This window comes from Eschscholzia californica, unplaced genomic scaffold, assembly GCF_041429995.1.
Source record: "Eschscholzia californica isolate CP2 unplaced genomic scaffold, dmEscCali1.0.p SCAF_3, whole genome shotgun sequence".
NCBI lineage: Eukaryota > Viridiplantae > Streptophyta > Magnoliopsida > Ranunculales > Papaveraceae > Eschscholzia > Eschscholzia californica.
In genome coordinates, this window is record NW_028238420.1 from 40,925,649 (window position 1) to 40,940,320 (window position 14,672).

Consider the following 14,672-nt stretch of genomic DNA (forward strand, 5'->3'; position numbering starts at 1 on the left):
TTTTATTACGTATTTTTGACGAAGAACTTAACAGTATAAGATAGATTGATGTTACCAAGTCTCTCTTTCATTATTTAGATTATATTCTTAATCTCACATAGAGAGTGTTAGAGTTCCAACTTTTTTGGTTCTTTAAACAATTAGAAGGATCATATATGTGGTGTTTAGCACATCTTTGCCTCTTACTATTCAAATTATATACTCTTAATCTCCTTTAGGGTATCTTATGGTTATAATCTTTTCTCGATTTTTTGACAACTTGAAAGTATCATATAAGTTGGTGTTTAGCACATCTTTGTCGTCTATTAGTTATATTCTTAAAATTTTATTGTTAATCGGCTCCACTTAAGTACTCTACAAATTTTAGATCTCGAAATTTATAGTCAGAACTTCCGGGATTGCTAAAATTGGAAGCATTCTCTAAAAAGCTAGAAAGACTTATCTAAGGAACTTTTCATAAACCATAGACAGGAGCAGGCAGATGACTCAATGAGCCAATGAGGTGTGTCTTAAAGAAATATGTTGATATGTTTCTTCATGGAAATGGCGAGACAATTCTAAGAAGGGTGCGGCTATAGGCGCCTCCCAAAAGTGCTGTAGGGGCCTCCCCTCTGTAGGGGCCTTCCTAAATTGCTTAGGCGCCTCCACGAGCGCTCCCTCTTCAATCCCAGTCAATTTCTTTCTCTCTCAATCCTCAATCTAAAATCAGTAACTTGTTTATGCATCAATTTAGCAGCTTTCTTTTTTGCAAGACCAAAAATTATATGATCCATATCATCATTCATAAACTTCAAATGTGATCTCATCTTTACAAGGAACAATTAAATTGTAAACCCTAGATATCAAATCCTGTCTACTTTGAAGTTCCATAGTAGCTAATAACCCTTGACAAAATCTCCTACCACTAGCATAAAATTTGAACACATTTTGCCCTTCTTTCAACAACAATGGCGTATCTTTACCATCTCCACTACCCAAAAGACTAAAATTCTTATCAAAAATTGAATCTTTAGTAGCAAATTTAGCAGCCCAAGCTAAAGCAATATTTTCATTTGCTTTTTTCCAGTGAAGTAGATCACAATGAACATAATAAGAAAATTTACACATAATCTCAACGATGAACGAACGAGGAGAAAGGGGCTGAGATGGTGTGGTATCCGGGTTCGAATTGGATTCAGGATCTAAAGGAGGAACATTTTCATTTTTCGTTTTCGGAATTAGGGTTTGCTTCAGATTCTTGAATTGGAATACCTTCGAATTCATCTTTCATCGGGCTGATCAGTCCGATGCCCAAAGCCTCATTTCGGACTGGGCCCAGTCCGAACACAATCGGTATGGACGGTCCGGCTAATGTCGGACTGGTCCAGTCCGAAATGAGGCTTTGGGCCTCGGACTGATCGGCCCGAGGAGGGGCGCCTACAGTTGTCGGAGGTTTGACCACGGTCAACCCCTCTGAGAAGGCGCCTACAACAATTTGGGGAGGCCCCTTTAGACGCGCCCTTCTAAGAAATGGGTGTGAGATCCTCTCTCGAAAAAAAAATAAGTGCACCGGTTAAAAATGATGTTTGTGCATCTCCATCTTTTCTACATGACACATGAGAAAAACAGCGTACTAGATACTAGCGTTATATGAACAAACAACTATATTATCGTTTTAGTTTTTTTTTATTGAAACTTATATTCATTTCTATTAGTTCATAATGTACTATAAAAAATACGGGATTTCTGGAGAAATGAAAAAATCCTAAAAAGGAATATGATCATTTATGTTCATTACCTATTCCAACAACTACATTATGTTGTGTTTGTCCGTAACATTCTATTACTGGTCATGACAAAAGATGGTTTACAAAGAAAAAAATGATTAAGCATTGAGTTGAAGAACAAAACAGAATTTATCACAATACATTATGAACGACATTATAAACGGTATGAACGATCATAATACATTATGAGAATTCACTCCATTTCACAAGCTAATGGTATTTCGGTTCAGAAAGTTTTGGTTTTGACCTCCTGTAAATTATGGTTTTGATCCCCAATAATTTTGTCTAAAACTAAGACTAGGCGGAGTAATAGTTTGTTTTCGCGTTTTGTGACACGATGGATTCTAGGGTTACTTTTTCTTCTTCCTTGAAGATGTCGTTTATACATAGAACCAAAATATGTAAAACTAACAGTAGTTTTCAGCAGCCTAATATATCACAATTTACCCATACTAAAGCAATGCACATATACAGTGCCTATTCGATCAAGTTATCCATCAATCAGCACAACATTTACAGTAACTTAAGCAGTGTTGGTTTTTTTCCCAAGTCAGATATGAAATCTGACTCAAGGACTGAAATGATTCAAGCCGGATTTTATTCAGGAAGTTTGTTTTGGCCGGTAATGTCTGTCTGACTCGCCCGTATCCCAGATTCGAGTTGATTTTGTGTACATTTGATTCAGAATTTCAAACGATGAGGAAAAACAAATACCACCAAAACTGAAAAAACATTACTAGATAGAAATGTTGCAAGATTTTTTTCTGGATTGGAGTGTTTCAACTTACAAATTCAAAATCCTAACAATGGAATGAATTTTGATTGGAACAATACCTAAAAATCTCAGACCATGGGAGCTGCGTTGTTACTTCCACTTCCACCACTTGATTTGCCTTTAGGAGTTTTTTTCTTCTGATTGTCCACCCACTCCATAATTTCACGATAACGTTCTTCATCTTCTGCTGCCAATTCTGCAACTTCAGTAACTGCCTGGATCAACTTATCGTACCTAAACTGTTCGGGAGTCTCTCCCATACTATCATAATTGATTTTAACCCGAGTATACGCTCTCTCGACATCTTTCCGCCATCTTCTGAGTATATACTTATCTGGAAGTAACAATACATCGTTCTGAATTAACACATAGATAGCATGTCTACAAAGTATTCCTTTGAATTCAAAGGTGTGACAACTGCACCGAATTTCACTGTCCTGTCCGCCCTTAAATGTAACAGTATAGATTACTCTTTTTTTAACATCTCCAACCATGGTGTCCTCTCGTACATCATGCTCCGAGACCATGTAACCTTCTCGAGTACAAATCTGACGGCAATAGAGCTGACCGGTTAACTCGTTTTGGAACTCCTTGAATTTCGTTATAGTATAAACATTTTGGACTTGCTTCTCCATGTCAAAAGTAGTTACACATGGAACCATTAGTGAAAATGTCCTAAAATCCAACATAGCTTCTTTGTCCACTTTATTCCTCAATGCCTTCTCATATTGTTCAATCATTTTCTTTGAACTTGTTTTTGTATTGATATACCCATCAAAAAATGGAATCTTAGTCTCATTTCTTTGGATAGCTGACATTCCTGCCCAAAAACTGGTTCTCACGTAACATGGTACCCAACGATGTCGCTCATGGTAAAGTTCACTCAACATCTCGTTTAGATGCAAACCATAATTGTGAATCATCTCGTTCCAGCTTTGCTCAAAAACCACTGGACTCGGTGCATCATAGACCAAATCTTGCAAAGACAAACTTACGGATTCATAATGTCCGCTCAAAGTTTCAGGAAACTTTTTCATGACATCCAACAAACACCACCGATGCCTAGTATTAGGTAAAACAGTTGCAACCGCACATTGTATTTCTTTATTCTGGTCTGAAATTATCCCGTGAGGGGCACAATTTCCCATACAAATGAGCCACGTCTTAAATAACCAAATAAAAGTCTTTGTATCCTCAGTCGTAACCAACCCACATCCAAGTAATGTATATTGACCGTGATGGTTAGCCCCAAGAAAAAGAACAATCGGCACTTCACAGTTGTTCGTCAAATATGTTGTATCGAATGTGATGACCTCGCCGAATTCCTTATAGGCTTTTCTACTCCTTCCATCCGCCCAAAACACATTCTTTAATCTACCCTCTTCATCCGTATCCATACTAAAGAAAAAACCCATATTCTGCTCTTGCATTTTCAAAAAATAGTTTTGTATAGCAAGAGCCTCTTCATCCCCAAGTCGTAACAACTTCACTTTTTCAACGTAATTTCTACTGTCTTTCTCTACAAATGATAAACTATCAGGTCCGACAGCTTTAACTATAGGCGACTTCCGTTTCTTCGCTTTGTTTCCTATTCTATCACTCAAAGTGAGTTTCTTCCTAGTTGCTGGACTAATTTCTTTATTGCATTTAAAGAACCTAGATTTCGTCGGACTAATTTGATGATTATGATCAAGTACAGCTTTAGTAATTTCCCATTTCTGATGCGGTTCTAGTCTCGCCGAAATCTTAACCTTGCATCCTGTTTGAGTACTCGGTCTAGGGTTTAAGAATTTACTAGCTCTAGTATCTCGATTGCCTTCTCGACCACACGTATATGTTGCATATCTAACTATTCCATCAGTATCTTTCTTCCTTGATCTTTTTTTAACCGGAAATCCTACTTGACGTGCATAAATTTTGAAAAATTCATAAACTTGTTCATCAGTATCAAATTGCATACCAACTTTGGGTTCAACTACTTCAGTTTCATCTTTGTTCATTTCATGATCTACACTAACAACATTATCTGAGGAACCCACCTCCATTGTTATACCTAATATCAGAAACTTATAAGACAAAAATAGCACAAAAAAACTAAACTTTTCTTTAGTACAAGTAAATTAGGGATGATCAGACTTTGAATCTAGAAATTAACACTAGTAAGTAGAGATTTTAACTTGTTAATTCTACTGTCTATTATCACATAAATAGTTTTCGAGAGTTAAAAACTGAGATATTGGGGAAGATTATAGATAGATAATTAAGATTTTGGGGATTACCCAGAAATGAAACTTGGAAGAAATTGAAAATCTAGGGCAGAGGAATTACCGTTTGTTGCTGCCGGAGGGATGTTGATGATGGACGGAGGTTGGGGAAAGGAATTCGTCAAACTGATCAACCCTCCTTGATTCTGCGCCATTGAAGCCCTAGTTTTCTCGTGTTCTATGCTGGTGAAAAACGAAGCGGTGAAAGGGAATGACTTAATTTCCTGTTTGGACCATCAAGTTTGACTAACTCTTCCGTTTCATCCTTTAGTTGTGATATTTACAATGGCTCCTCCTTAATTTTCTTACTTATCCATTTTTACCCCTCTTACTAATTCATTTTACTCTTTGCCGCCTCCCCTCATTACCCTCTATGTTCAATAAAAATGGTCAAGAATGTCCCTTCTCAAAACAAGCACTCATTACATGTGGTTGAAAGTGTTGACGTAAACTCCAAAAACTTGGAGGTCACATGTTCGATGGAATCCATAGTTATTAAACATAGAAATGCATTGTAATGACTAACGTAGAACGTAGTCTTTTTATAAAAAAAAAAGGACAAGCGCTCATTTTATTTCGACTTAAAATCGGTGGATTTAAGTCAATTTAGTTACAAAATCGATTCAAGTCCACCGATTTTAAATTCGATAGGTTCGAGATTTTGTGATTGAACTCTACAATCACTTCTAAATACATCTTACATTAATTGACTTGAACCGAATTTTATTTAAAAATTCGGTTGAACCAACTTCAACTCTAGAACACTAATAGAGTTGAATTCCATTGAACCGAGGACCTTGGAATTCAAATCATAATATTAGAGTCGAATATGGTGGATCGTCTAAAGAAAAATTGGTTCGGGATAGAAAGTTTTGGGCTCTGCATAACCGTTTCTTGAGAGAGAAAGTAGATCGGAGTTTTGTTCTCCGACGAAGGGTCTCCCTTCGCTGGTTGTTCCTCTTTTTTCCTCCCCTCTTCTCTGTTTTATTTGAACTCACATATAAGTATTATGTTAGTCTTACCCTAGTTCCTCTTAGAAGATCAATAGATAAGGCTGAGATTGTAAACCATCCAAACAATTTCAAGAGATCAAGAGGCATCTGGTTTGTACTAATACCTTTCTACTACTAGTATCTAATAAACCTAGAAAGAGTTCTTTATGCCCTAACCCACAACGGATCTGATTCAATTACACCCAAAGAAAACACATCCAAATTAGACTCTTATTTCTGTATAAATCATTAAATTGTACCTTCTGATGTTCTTCCATTTTATTGTTTCAATCATTAAATGGGCTTTTCAATTGTTAATTTAATGGTGATTAGAGAAGGTTACTCCCACTTCTCAAAGGTCTTCTAGTCCTTCCTGACTATTCCATTGATCTGAAGAAGTGTAAGGAACAAACTACAATGGATGGTAATGGAGGCGGCTATCCGGTGAAGAAGATGGTTCGACGGTCTCGGCGACGGTGTTTCGGGTACAACTTTGGTGTTTCCGGCAACATCGGTAGATTTCCGGTGACTTTGGTGGATTTCCAGCGAAAGCGACGGGTTGATAGCGATCCATGGAGTCAAACATTTTCTCAATACTTAATTACTCCGATCTAATGGGTGCAGGCGGTTCTCCGATGATGAAGGCGGTTTTCCGACGACAAAAGCGGTTTTCCGACAACAAAGGTGGTTTTCCGGCGAATGTGATGGGAATGTAAATTAGCTTTCTTCTATGGTATTTTCAGTTATTTTGTTGACCTTTAGGGTCTTTTCATCCGTGATCTTTAGGATCTTTTCATCCTTTTTCTATCTTTTTTCGTCAGTGTCTAGTCCCATTTCTGTCTTATTCATGAGGTACTTTGCATTTAAAGGTATGCAACTCTCATGAAGTTTGAAGAGAGAAATAACAATTATGTCCATGTAAACATTGTGATTTTATCACTTATGAATGGAAATCGATTCCCATGGCTTCAAAAAAAAAGAATATGGTGGATCGTGAGCCGAATTTTATGATGAAACTCGTCCAAGTTCAACAATTTTGAAACGCCTCTAACAAAAAGGAGTCAAATCAGATTTACCAAGTCAAAGGCGGCACAGGGAGCATAAAAAATACTACGGGATAACGCCTTTAAAATTTTCTAACTATTAATGATTTACGATAAGAATGTTGCATTATGATGTATTTTTTGTTCATCTACTATGTTCTGAAATTTCTAGTTTTATAAATGTGATGAACAAACTATTCCTGCCCCTCTCATAAATAAAAAACAACATCATTTGGACCATATATACATATATCTGTATATATCACATACATATATAATTAACCAACTTAATATATAATTGACCAACTTAAAGGATAATTGTTGCACCTAATCCAAACACTAAAGAAAAGTAGAAGCAAAAGTCAGTTTCATTAATATAGAAATATGAAATGGTTGTGAGTTGGTTTGATCACTCAGATTTTATTTTGTTAAATCATTATTCTACAGGCATATCCTGTAGTCCAATTGAACAGGCTTCCAAGATTGGGATCACCTGCCTGATTCCCCAATTTTCAATACTTCTGCCTGCTCAAAATAAGGCCAACTAAGTACAAGTATAGCCTTACGGCCTTACCCATAACCATAATCAAAGTATTGATGGCATGAATCCATACCAATAATTTTAAACCTAGGAGATTTTCACAGAATAATCGACGAAATTATGGTAAATACCAACTAAAGAAACTAAATATTTGCCCCTGAGGTCCTTAAATTTGGTTGGAAGAGATCCCAAAAGGGAAATGGAGTGATGGAGACAATTAACAATATGATTTTTGTGAGTTAAAACTTCTGTAAAAACGCACAAAATTCCGTTTAATAATTTCTTAGAAAGATAATAATGTAGTTTTCATAATTATCTGTCTCATGAAGCTCAACAAAAGTATAACCTAAAACTTAAGACTTACTCCACGCGATATATCCGTCATTCCGTCGTAGTCGGGTTGGACTTCGCGTCGATGCCCAAGTGTAAGAAGGCCTTTCATCTCAATCTGTTTTGGATGTTCCGTTGTTGCATGAATTTGTTTTGTAGTCTTGAATGTAAGATGTGTGATTCTCTACAAGAAGTTTGATGAGAGGATTTTCGATATCGTCATTACCTTCTCTGTGAACTGTAATTTTTCCACTACTCGTGACGACGATAACTTCTTCTTTACGAGTCAAAAGTTCATTAGCTACCACCATATGCACTTTGTACTTCTTCAATGCCATATCAGCTTTCTTCAATAAAATGTTCGAATCCGTCTCAAGCTGTTTTTGTCATGAAAAAAAATCAATTAGAATGATTACTGAGTTGAAGACATGGTAATCTCCTTAGCTCCGTATGACCTTCCTGTTGAAAAGAAACTTATTGTGCTATTTTTCAATTTGAAGTTAACACAAAACAAGAAGTGTAACGAGGTAAGAATTCGAAAATGGTATAAAATGGAGACATAAATCAATTGATGTAGTGTTCATGACATCTACTTTATTAGCTTTATAGGATTTTTATGCATAAAAGATTGATCTGCAAAGAAACTAAAGGATCGGGTGTTTAATTAGATTTGAAGTAAAAAATATGTGTAACCAGGTAAAAGTCGAAATATGGCGAAGTATTGAAGTAAACGCCAATATACTTAGACATGTACGAGAGATGGCTATCTTTATACCCGTCTCAACACCAGCAATATTGTCCTGATATATATGCCAGTTTCAACAACCCAGTTTGCGTACTAAAGACTTTACTGGCATAGTCCAGCCCTAGACAACTCTCAATTGACTAGCCTAATCAGCAAATCACACAAAAAGGCCAAGCTGATATGTAAGAAAAGGTGCTACCTTACAACCGAGGTCCAGAATGTCTTCCTACTTGCTACTTACTAATCAGATAGGTGTGAAACGGATTGGTGTTGGGCCAACTATTGTATACCTCTATAGTATGTGCTCTCAGCATTTGACCCAAGCAAGAAAGTGTGCATATCCAGATTATGATTCTCTTCAGATTTATTTCCTTTTCAGACATCTACATTTTAGTGCATTTCTCTCTCGTTAGGGTATTCGCATTTTTGAACATAAGAACTAGCAATGTCAAAATATATATCCAGACATGCCAGCTGAACATATTTTACAAGTAATTTTCAGTTCTGTCATCTGACCAAATTATCGCCCATTTTTTTGACAAAAACTGTTCAGTATTTTCAACCCTATAAACATCTTTGAAGATAGAAATGCTACATGTGCAACAAAAACTGCACAGCGGGTTAAGTATTTCGAAATGCATGCATAATCTGTGTTTACATATATAAACTTTTTCTCTTTGAAAATTCGAACTCTCTTCTTAAGTGCTTGCATAGGTGACTAAATATCTTTTAGGATAGGTGACTAAGTGTACAGAGATATTTAAACACACCTTGAAGGATATGCAGAAAGCTGTTGGTGCCCACTCTTTCCTCAGAGCAAGGAGCATTTTTGGGACCTGAGCAAGTCGCATATCCAAAGGACCGGATGCAGACTGAATCTTGTGCTCAACCTGCATGTCAAGCAGTTCCCATTATTGGCGATGACATTCATAAACAACCAAAAAGAGTCAGAAGGCCGAAATCAACTGGGAGGAGTCTAAAATTAGTAGGTGGGGCAGGCAAGGTAGTGTACGCGGGTCACGGAGGGCCGCAACATATAAATATACTTAATGCAAACAATTCATAGAGTGCAGGTACTAGCAGTAAAAGGCGGACCAAAGTGGGTTGAATGTTCATGCGTATTTAGAGTCTCAATTTAGTATCATAAGGCACATGATAAGACATAAACTGTTTACTTTTTTAAGTGAGAAAAGCTGGAACCAATACCATCAGTGAGAGGAGTCGAACTTTAACTTCTTAAGAGTAGAAAGAATCTATGACTTAACAATTAACATTTATTCTAAGGCACATGATAGAAGGATCCCTTGAGTATAATGTCCAATGAAGTGAATCCCTTCATCTTACATATTTTCCATGCATTTATATGCAGTATAATATATGTGTAAGATAAGACCTTAATGGAGTTAGTTATTTGGACTCAACTGATGCATGGAAACATTCTTACCATGCTCTCCCATGGTACATAGAAGTCAGATACCGCAGCAGCAAGGTAAAAGATGCCGCGTGGCCCGAGACTCTTCATTGATGTAGCGATTACTCGTAGTATCTGTTAATAGAATAAAAAGAAGAAAAACTCAAATTTCATACCTTGGAGTACATAAATTTATACTTATCAACTCGATAACACATGAGATATGCACATAGAAATACCTCACATGAGAAAACGAATTGACCAATAACATCTAACCTGACATTTTTATTTCTAAGTGTTTGACCGACATGTGGAACAACAAGTCTTTTCTCTACTTTTGAAGTAAATGTAAGAGGTATAAACTGATGATACACTTTTTATGAACTTTTATAAGTTCCATAAAAGAAGTAAAAAAATTCGTAATAGAGCGAATACAGCATTGCTTGTACCTATCTACTCAATGTATCCTATATATTAAAGCATCACGGAAGGTTATTTAGGAGATAAGTCTGGCCCTTCAGTTTTAATTTACAATTGGTTTCGAATTAGATCCAACGACTGATACAAAATCCTCCTCATGCAAACTCTATACATCTCCCTCCCTCCGTTGAATTCTAGTCAAAGAAAAAAATCTGAATCTGGGACCCACAAAAACAACTTACATAATATAAAATATATAATAAACTAACCTGGAGATACTCAAAGATGGTCGTAAAGAAAAGTTTCAGCAAGCGACCTTCTTTTATTGCCTGCAAGACACACAGCATATGAGTATACCATGTTCGTCTAACGAAAAAATATGGAACGAGAACTCGATTCAAAGCTTAAAAGCAAAAGCAGAAACTGAGAATGAAAATAAGTATACTAACTTATGGTTCATACATACATCATGATGATTCCTGATTGCCATCTTGAAAACGTCAGAATGGGACTGGCTCACTGAAACATCATACATTGATGAGTAAGAATCCGCAGCAAGTTAGATGACAAATACTAGGAAACTCACAAATATAAAATTAATAAACGGTTCGCCTAATATTGTTTTGTTATAGTTTGGAAGTAACTGTCTTAGTTTGTTAATGGGTTTTAGTCAAATGACGCAAAACTATTTCCGATTTTCAACTAAAAGGAATATTCAGTAGGAACAATATTCTAACCCCGTGCATAGAAGTTTCACCTGCTCTCAATGTATTAGTACATTACTTAGCTTCACTCATGTTAACGGACTCAACAGTAAAGTTAACATAAATGCTAAAATGCTACAACAAAAAAAATGACTTTTACAAGTAAATAGAACAAGTAGATTATCTTAGTCTAGGTAGAATCCTTAAAAGATGTATCAAGCCATTCAAGCATGAGTGCATGAATGAGTGGTTCAATCTAGACACTCACTTTCAATACATGGGTTATCAGATTAGAGAAAACTGCAGAACCTTGTACTGTAGAGTTCTCTGTAACCTCAAAACACTCAGGGACTATGTCATCAGGAAGAGACCTACAAAATGGTTGAAGAGTTCCTCTGTACAAACAAGGTTAACATTAATACTAAATTTAGGGGAAGGGATAAGCAAATGAAGTTACGAAATGAAAAGAAAGTAATATCCACCTCCGACAGAGAAAGATTACCGCATACCCAGCTTTCAAAAAGTACCTGTAGTAATCCGTGTTAGTAGATATTGGGAGATTATGGTGAACAATTAATCATCTTGATTCCTTCATAACTATAAGATATATGAAGTTTATTATGATAATACTCAGTAGATGCTGCTCCTCTGTGACCAGAGCTGAAATTATCGATGTAGCGAACACAACGTTGCTCTAATGGAACAGTTGTACCACCAGAAGTAACACATACTATCCGTCTGCTTATTTCATTTCCTGCAATTGAATCTCGAAACAAAACTATAGATAATCATAGGAGACAAAATACTTATCAGAACAATAAACAACTATTATACTTTCTAAGCAAAGCCTACTCACCTGTAGCTGGAGAATTCAGTTGAATGAATTCCCTTACTTTCCTACTAATACCAAGATCATCTCTTAGAGGTGGAGCAGATTCAAAGAAGGATTGAAACTCTTTAGCCAGAGATTCTTGTGAAGCTTCTGGTTGATTTTTTAGATCCATGGGAAGGCCTATAACAAACTGATTAGAACTATAAGAAAAACTAGAAAACCAAATTCCAGTTATTGTGTCCATAAAAGATTCTTGTGGAGCTTCTTATTAATGTAGTTGTTTACAACCTAAGGCGAATTTACAGCTATTCTTATTAATAGAAGAAATTGCACAAAATCGCATATTCGCATAAATTAAGTAACGACATAATTTATATCATAAGACTGAACTGATAGGTGATTTAACTTTCAGTTATGTCGAAGGCATCCAATTGAACAAATCTCCGAACTTCCATAGGAAAGCAAAAGAGTCTAAAGTCAAACTTCCAGAGAATATCATCAAATATGGCATACAAAAAAAATATGAAGACATTTTGGGGCTCCGCTAAACTATACATTGTCAACCTTTGAAATCAATGGCAGAAAACTTTCTATCCTGGAAATGCACAAGTGGGCAGGGGCGGAGACAGGATTTGCTCATACACGACTAACCTAAATTGCTATGAATCAAACTCGTACTTATGACATATATGTATTCGCAAAACTATAATCTAAAAGCAAAATTTTGGTGAACATTGTATGCTTTTGTATTATTATTGTCACTGTGTCACATATATCTTAACTATCTAAATCAAAGTTTTGTGATGAATGATCCAAAAAGTAAAAAAGATGAGAGCATACGACATAAAAATGTGGAAGTTATGAGGAATCATCGGATGTGTTCAATTAGAAATGATCTAGTGAGGAATTCAACAAGTTCATAGTCTTGGATCTAATTAAACAAGCAAGTTTTTAGATCGGGGGTGTTCAATTAGAAATGGTCAATCAGTTAGCTATATCTCTTTCAAAGTTACGCAAGTTTTAAAAAGGATTTGAAGTTTTTACCACCCTTTTGTTGAAACCTAAATAAACAAGCAAGCAAAACTATTAAAAGCTTCTTGTTACTATCATAATATGGGTCTTTTGTGGATTAAAAAGAAAGAACACAATACTTTACGCCTAGGGCTACCTTAACTTGAAAGAAAGAGACATTGAGCTACTATATAAGAACATAAGATGGTTGACTGAGTTTGAAAGTCAATTAAAACACAAAACTTTACAAATTGGAATGTTAATTGAAGACATCACAAAATAAATTAAGTCAAAAGCAAAACCAGTCATTAAAACAACCAACACGAAAAAAAAAACAATAAAATAAGAAAAAACAGACTTGCAAGCTAGAATAGTAAGCTACCCAGCTTGATTAGCCATCTTTCATCTGTGATCTTAATAACAAAGAAAACAAAAATTTAACTCGAAAGCAGATCTGAGATGAATCATAGATAGAAAAAAAGGAAAAAATGTTTAAAATTTCAATCTATTCAGGCTTACACAATAAAATTCAACAAGTTTCAATCAAAGTACTAGAGAAAATCAAAGTTTTAGCCATTAAAAGACAAAAACTCAAAAGCAGAAGTTGTTACCTCGAATAGTCGGATTTCCTTGGAAGAGTGTCAAACCCTATACTTCCTTTCTAGTTTCTTCCCCAATTTCCCTAAGATTCTCTCACTTCATCTGCTGTCAATCTTTGAAAACATAAAACCCTGTTTTTCACTTTTGGTCCACACCACCTTACAGATAAACATAGGAAACTACTAAAATACCCTCTCTATTACTTAAACTTGTTCATCACTATCAATTTCCATACCAACTTTGAGTTTATTTTTTGTTAATTTCATGATCTAAACTACCAACATTATCTGAGAAACCTCAACCTCCATTGTTATACCCTAATTAAGAAAGTTAGTACAAGACAATAATAATAATAGCACAAAAAACTGGATTTTTCTTTAGTAAATTAGGGATGATCGGACTTTGAATCTAGAAATTAACACTAATAAGTAGAGAGTTTAAGTTGTTAATTCTACTGTCTATCATCACATAAATGGTTTTCAAGAGTTCAAAACGGAGATAATAGGGAAGATTATAGATAGATAATTGAAAATCTAGGGCGGAGGAGTTACCGTTTGTTGCTTCCGGGGGGATGTTGATGATGGACGGAGGTTGGAGAAGGGTTTGTCAAACTAATCAACCTTCTTTGATTCTGTGTAATTGAAGCCCTAGTTTTCTCGACTTCAATGCTGGTGAAAAAAAAGGAAGAGGTGAAAGGGAAATATTAGAAATCAAGATTACAGAAACGAGGAATTGCGTAATATAACTTCAATCCGTCCAGCATTCGCCGTTTTGTAGCCTGCAAATCCAACAACTCTTTTTGGAAAAAGTATGCTTCTTTGTCTTGGAAAAAGTTTGTGTAGCAGTTGAAATCGATGAAACCAAATACGATTGAGAAGAAAAGATTGAGATATAATAAATAGACTGTGAGAGAGAGGGTCAGAGAAAAGAAAAGTTTGCACAAATATAAATACTTTTACAGTTTAAGTAGCCACACTATTTCAACAAAAACAAAGTAAGAACCACACTGGTCCAACCTCTATTTTAGCAAAGTTCAATGTTAATATAGTAAAGCCTTGTAACGACTAACGTAGATCGTAGTCGAATTCTCAAAAGAAAAAAAGATACAGTAAAACCAACAACTGGTAGTTCAATTGGTCAGTGCATATACTCTGCGATGCAGAGGTCTTAGGTTCGACCATGGAAGCGCAAAACCGGGAATATTGAATTTGGATAAATAAAATAGTTTATGTAGGTTT

General features: G+C 35.6%; 2 protein-coding genes across 20 annotated transcripts; both read right to left on the bottom strand.

Moving 5' to 3' along the window:
- Nucleotides 1-2,468: 2,468 nt before the first annotated feature.
- Nucleotides 2,469-7,067, bottom strand: LOC147550345 (protein FAR-RED IMPAIRED RESPONSE 1-like). The gene is made up of 3 exons (XM_086666426.1): nucleotides 6,994-7,067; nucleotides 4,870-5,265; nucleotides 2,469-4,594 (listed from the first exon to the last, which is right to left on the bottom strand). The coding sequence occupies exons 2-3, from the start codon at nucleotides 4,958-4,960 to the stop codon at nucleotides 2,610-2,612; spliced, it is 2,076 nt and encodes a 691-aa protein (XP_086522552.1). The 5' UTR covers nucleotides 4,961-5,265; nucleotides 6,994-7,067; the 3' UTR covers nucleotides 2,469-2,609.
- Nucleotides 7,068-7,647: 580 nt separating this feature from the next.
- Nucleotides 7,648-14,305, bottom strand: LOC147550346 (phosphopantothenate--cysteine ligase 2-like). 19 transcript variants are annotated; one of them, XM_086666440.1, is made up of 12 exons: nucleotides 14,155-14,305; nucleotides 13,986-14,102; nucleotides 13,446-13,547; nucleotides 11,848-12,003; nucleotides 11,622-11,745; nucleotides 11,474-11,518; nucleotides 11,301-11,386; nucleotides 10,754-10,806; nucleotides 10,557-10,616; nucleotides 9,901-10,002; nucleotides 9,227-9,346; nucleotides 7,648-8,088 (listed from the first exon to the last, which is right to left on the bottom strand). In XM_086666440.1, exons 4-12 carry the CDS (start codon nucleotides 11,993-11,995, stop codon nucleotides 7,825-7,827), a joined length of 1,002 nt encoding a protein of 333 aa, XP_086522566.1. In that variant the 5' UTR covers nucleotides 11,996-12,003; nucleotides 13,446-13,547; nucleotides 13,986-14,102; nucleotides 14,155-14,305; the 3' UTR covers nucleotides 7,648-7,824. The 19 variants fall into 19 exon arrangements, with proteins under 19 accessions (XP_086522566.1, XP_086522555.1, XP_086522567.1 ...); XM_086666429.1 differs by having other exon boundaries at nucleotides 11,622-11,769; XM_086666441.1 differs by having other exon boundaries at nucleotides 14,196-14,302.
- Between the last annotated feature and the right edge of the window lie 367 nt (nucleotides 14,306-14,672).

Bases quoted from the DNA above. Each gene is read 5' to 3' on its own strand.
- LOC147550345 (XM_086666426.1), bottom strand. From the start codon at position 4,960: ATGGCGCAGAATCAAGGAGGGTTGATCAGTTTGACGAATTCCTTTCCC. The intron at 4,595-4,869 runs GTAATTCCTCTG...TTCTGATATTAG, and splicing joins CCCTCCGGCAGCAACAAACG to GTATAACAATGGAGGTGGGT.
- LOC147550346 (XM_086666429.1), bottom strand. From the start codon at position 11,995: ATGGATCTAAAAAATCAACCAGAAGCTTCACAAGAATCTCTGGCTAAA. The intron at 11,770-11,847 runs GTGAGTAGGCTT...GATTATCTATAG, and splicing joins ACTGAATTCTCCAGCTACAG to TTTTGTTTCGAGATTCAATT. The intron at 10,617-10,753 runs GTATGTATGAAC...TGTGTCTTGCAG, and splicing joins CAATCAGGAATCATCATGAT to GCAATAAAAGAAGGTCGCTT.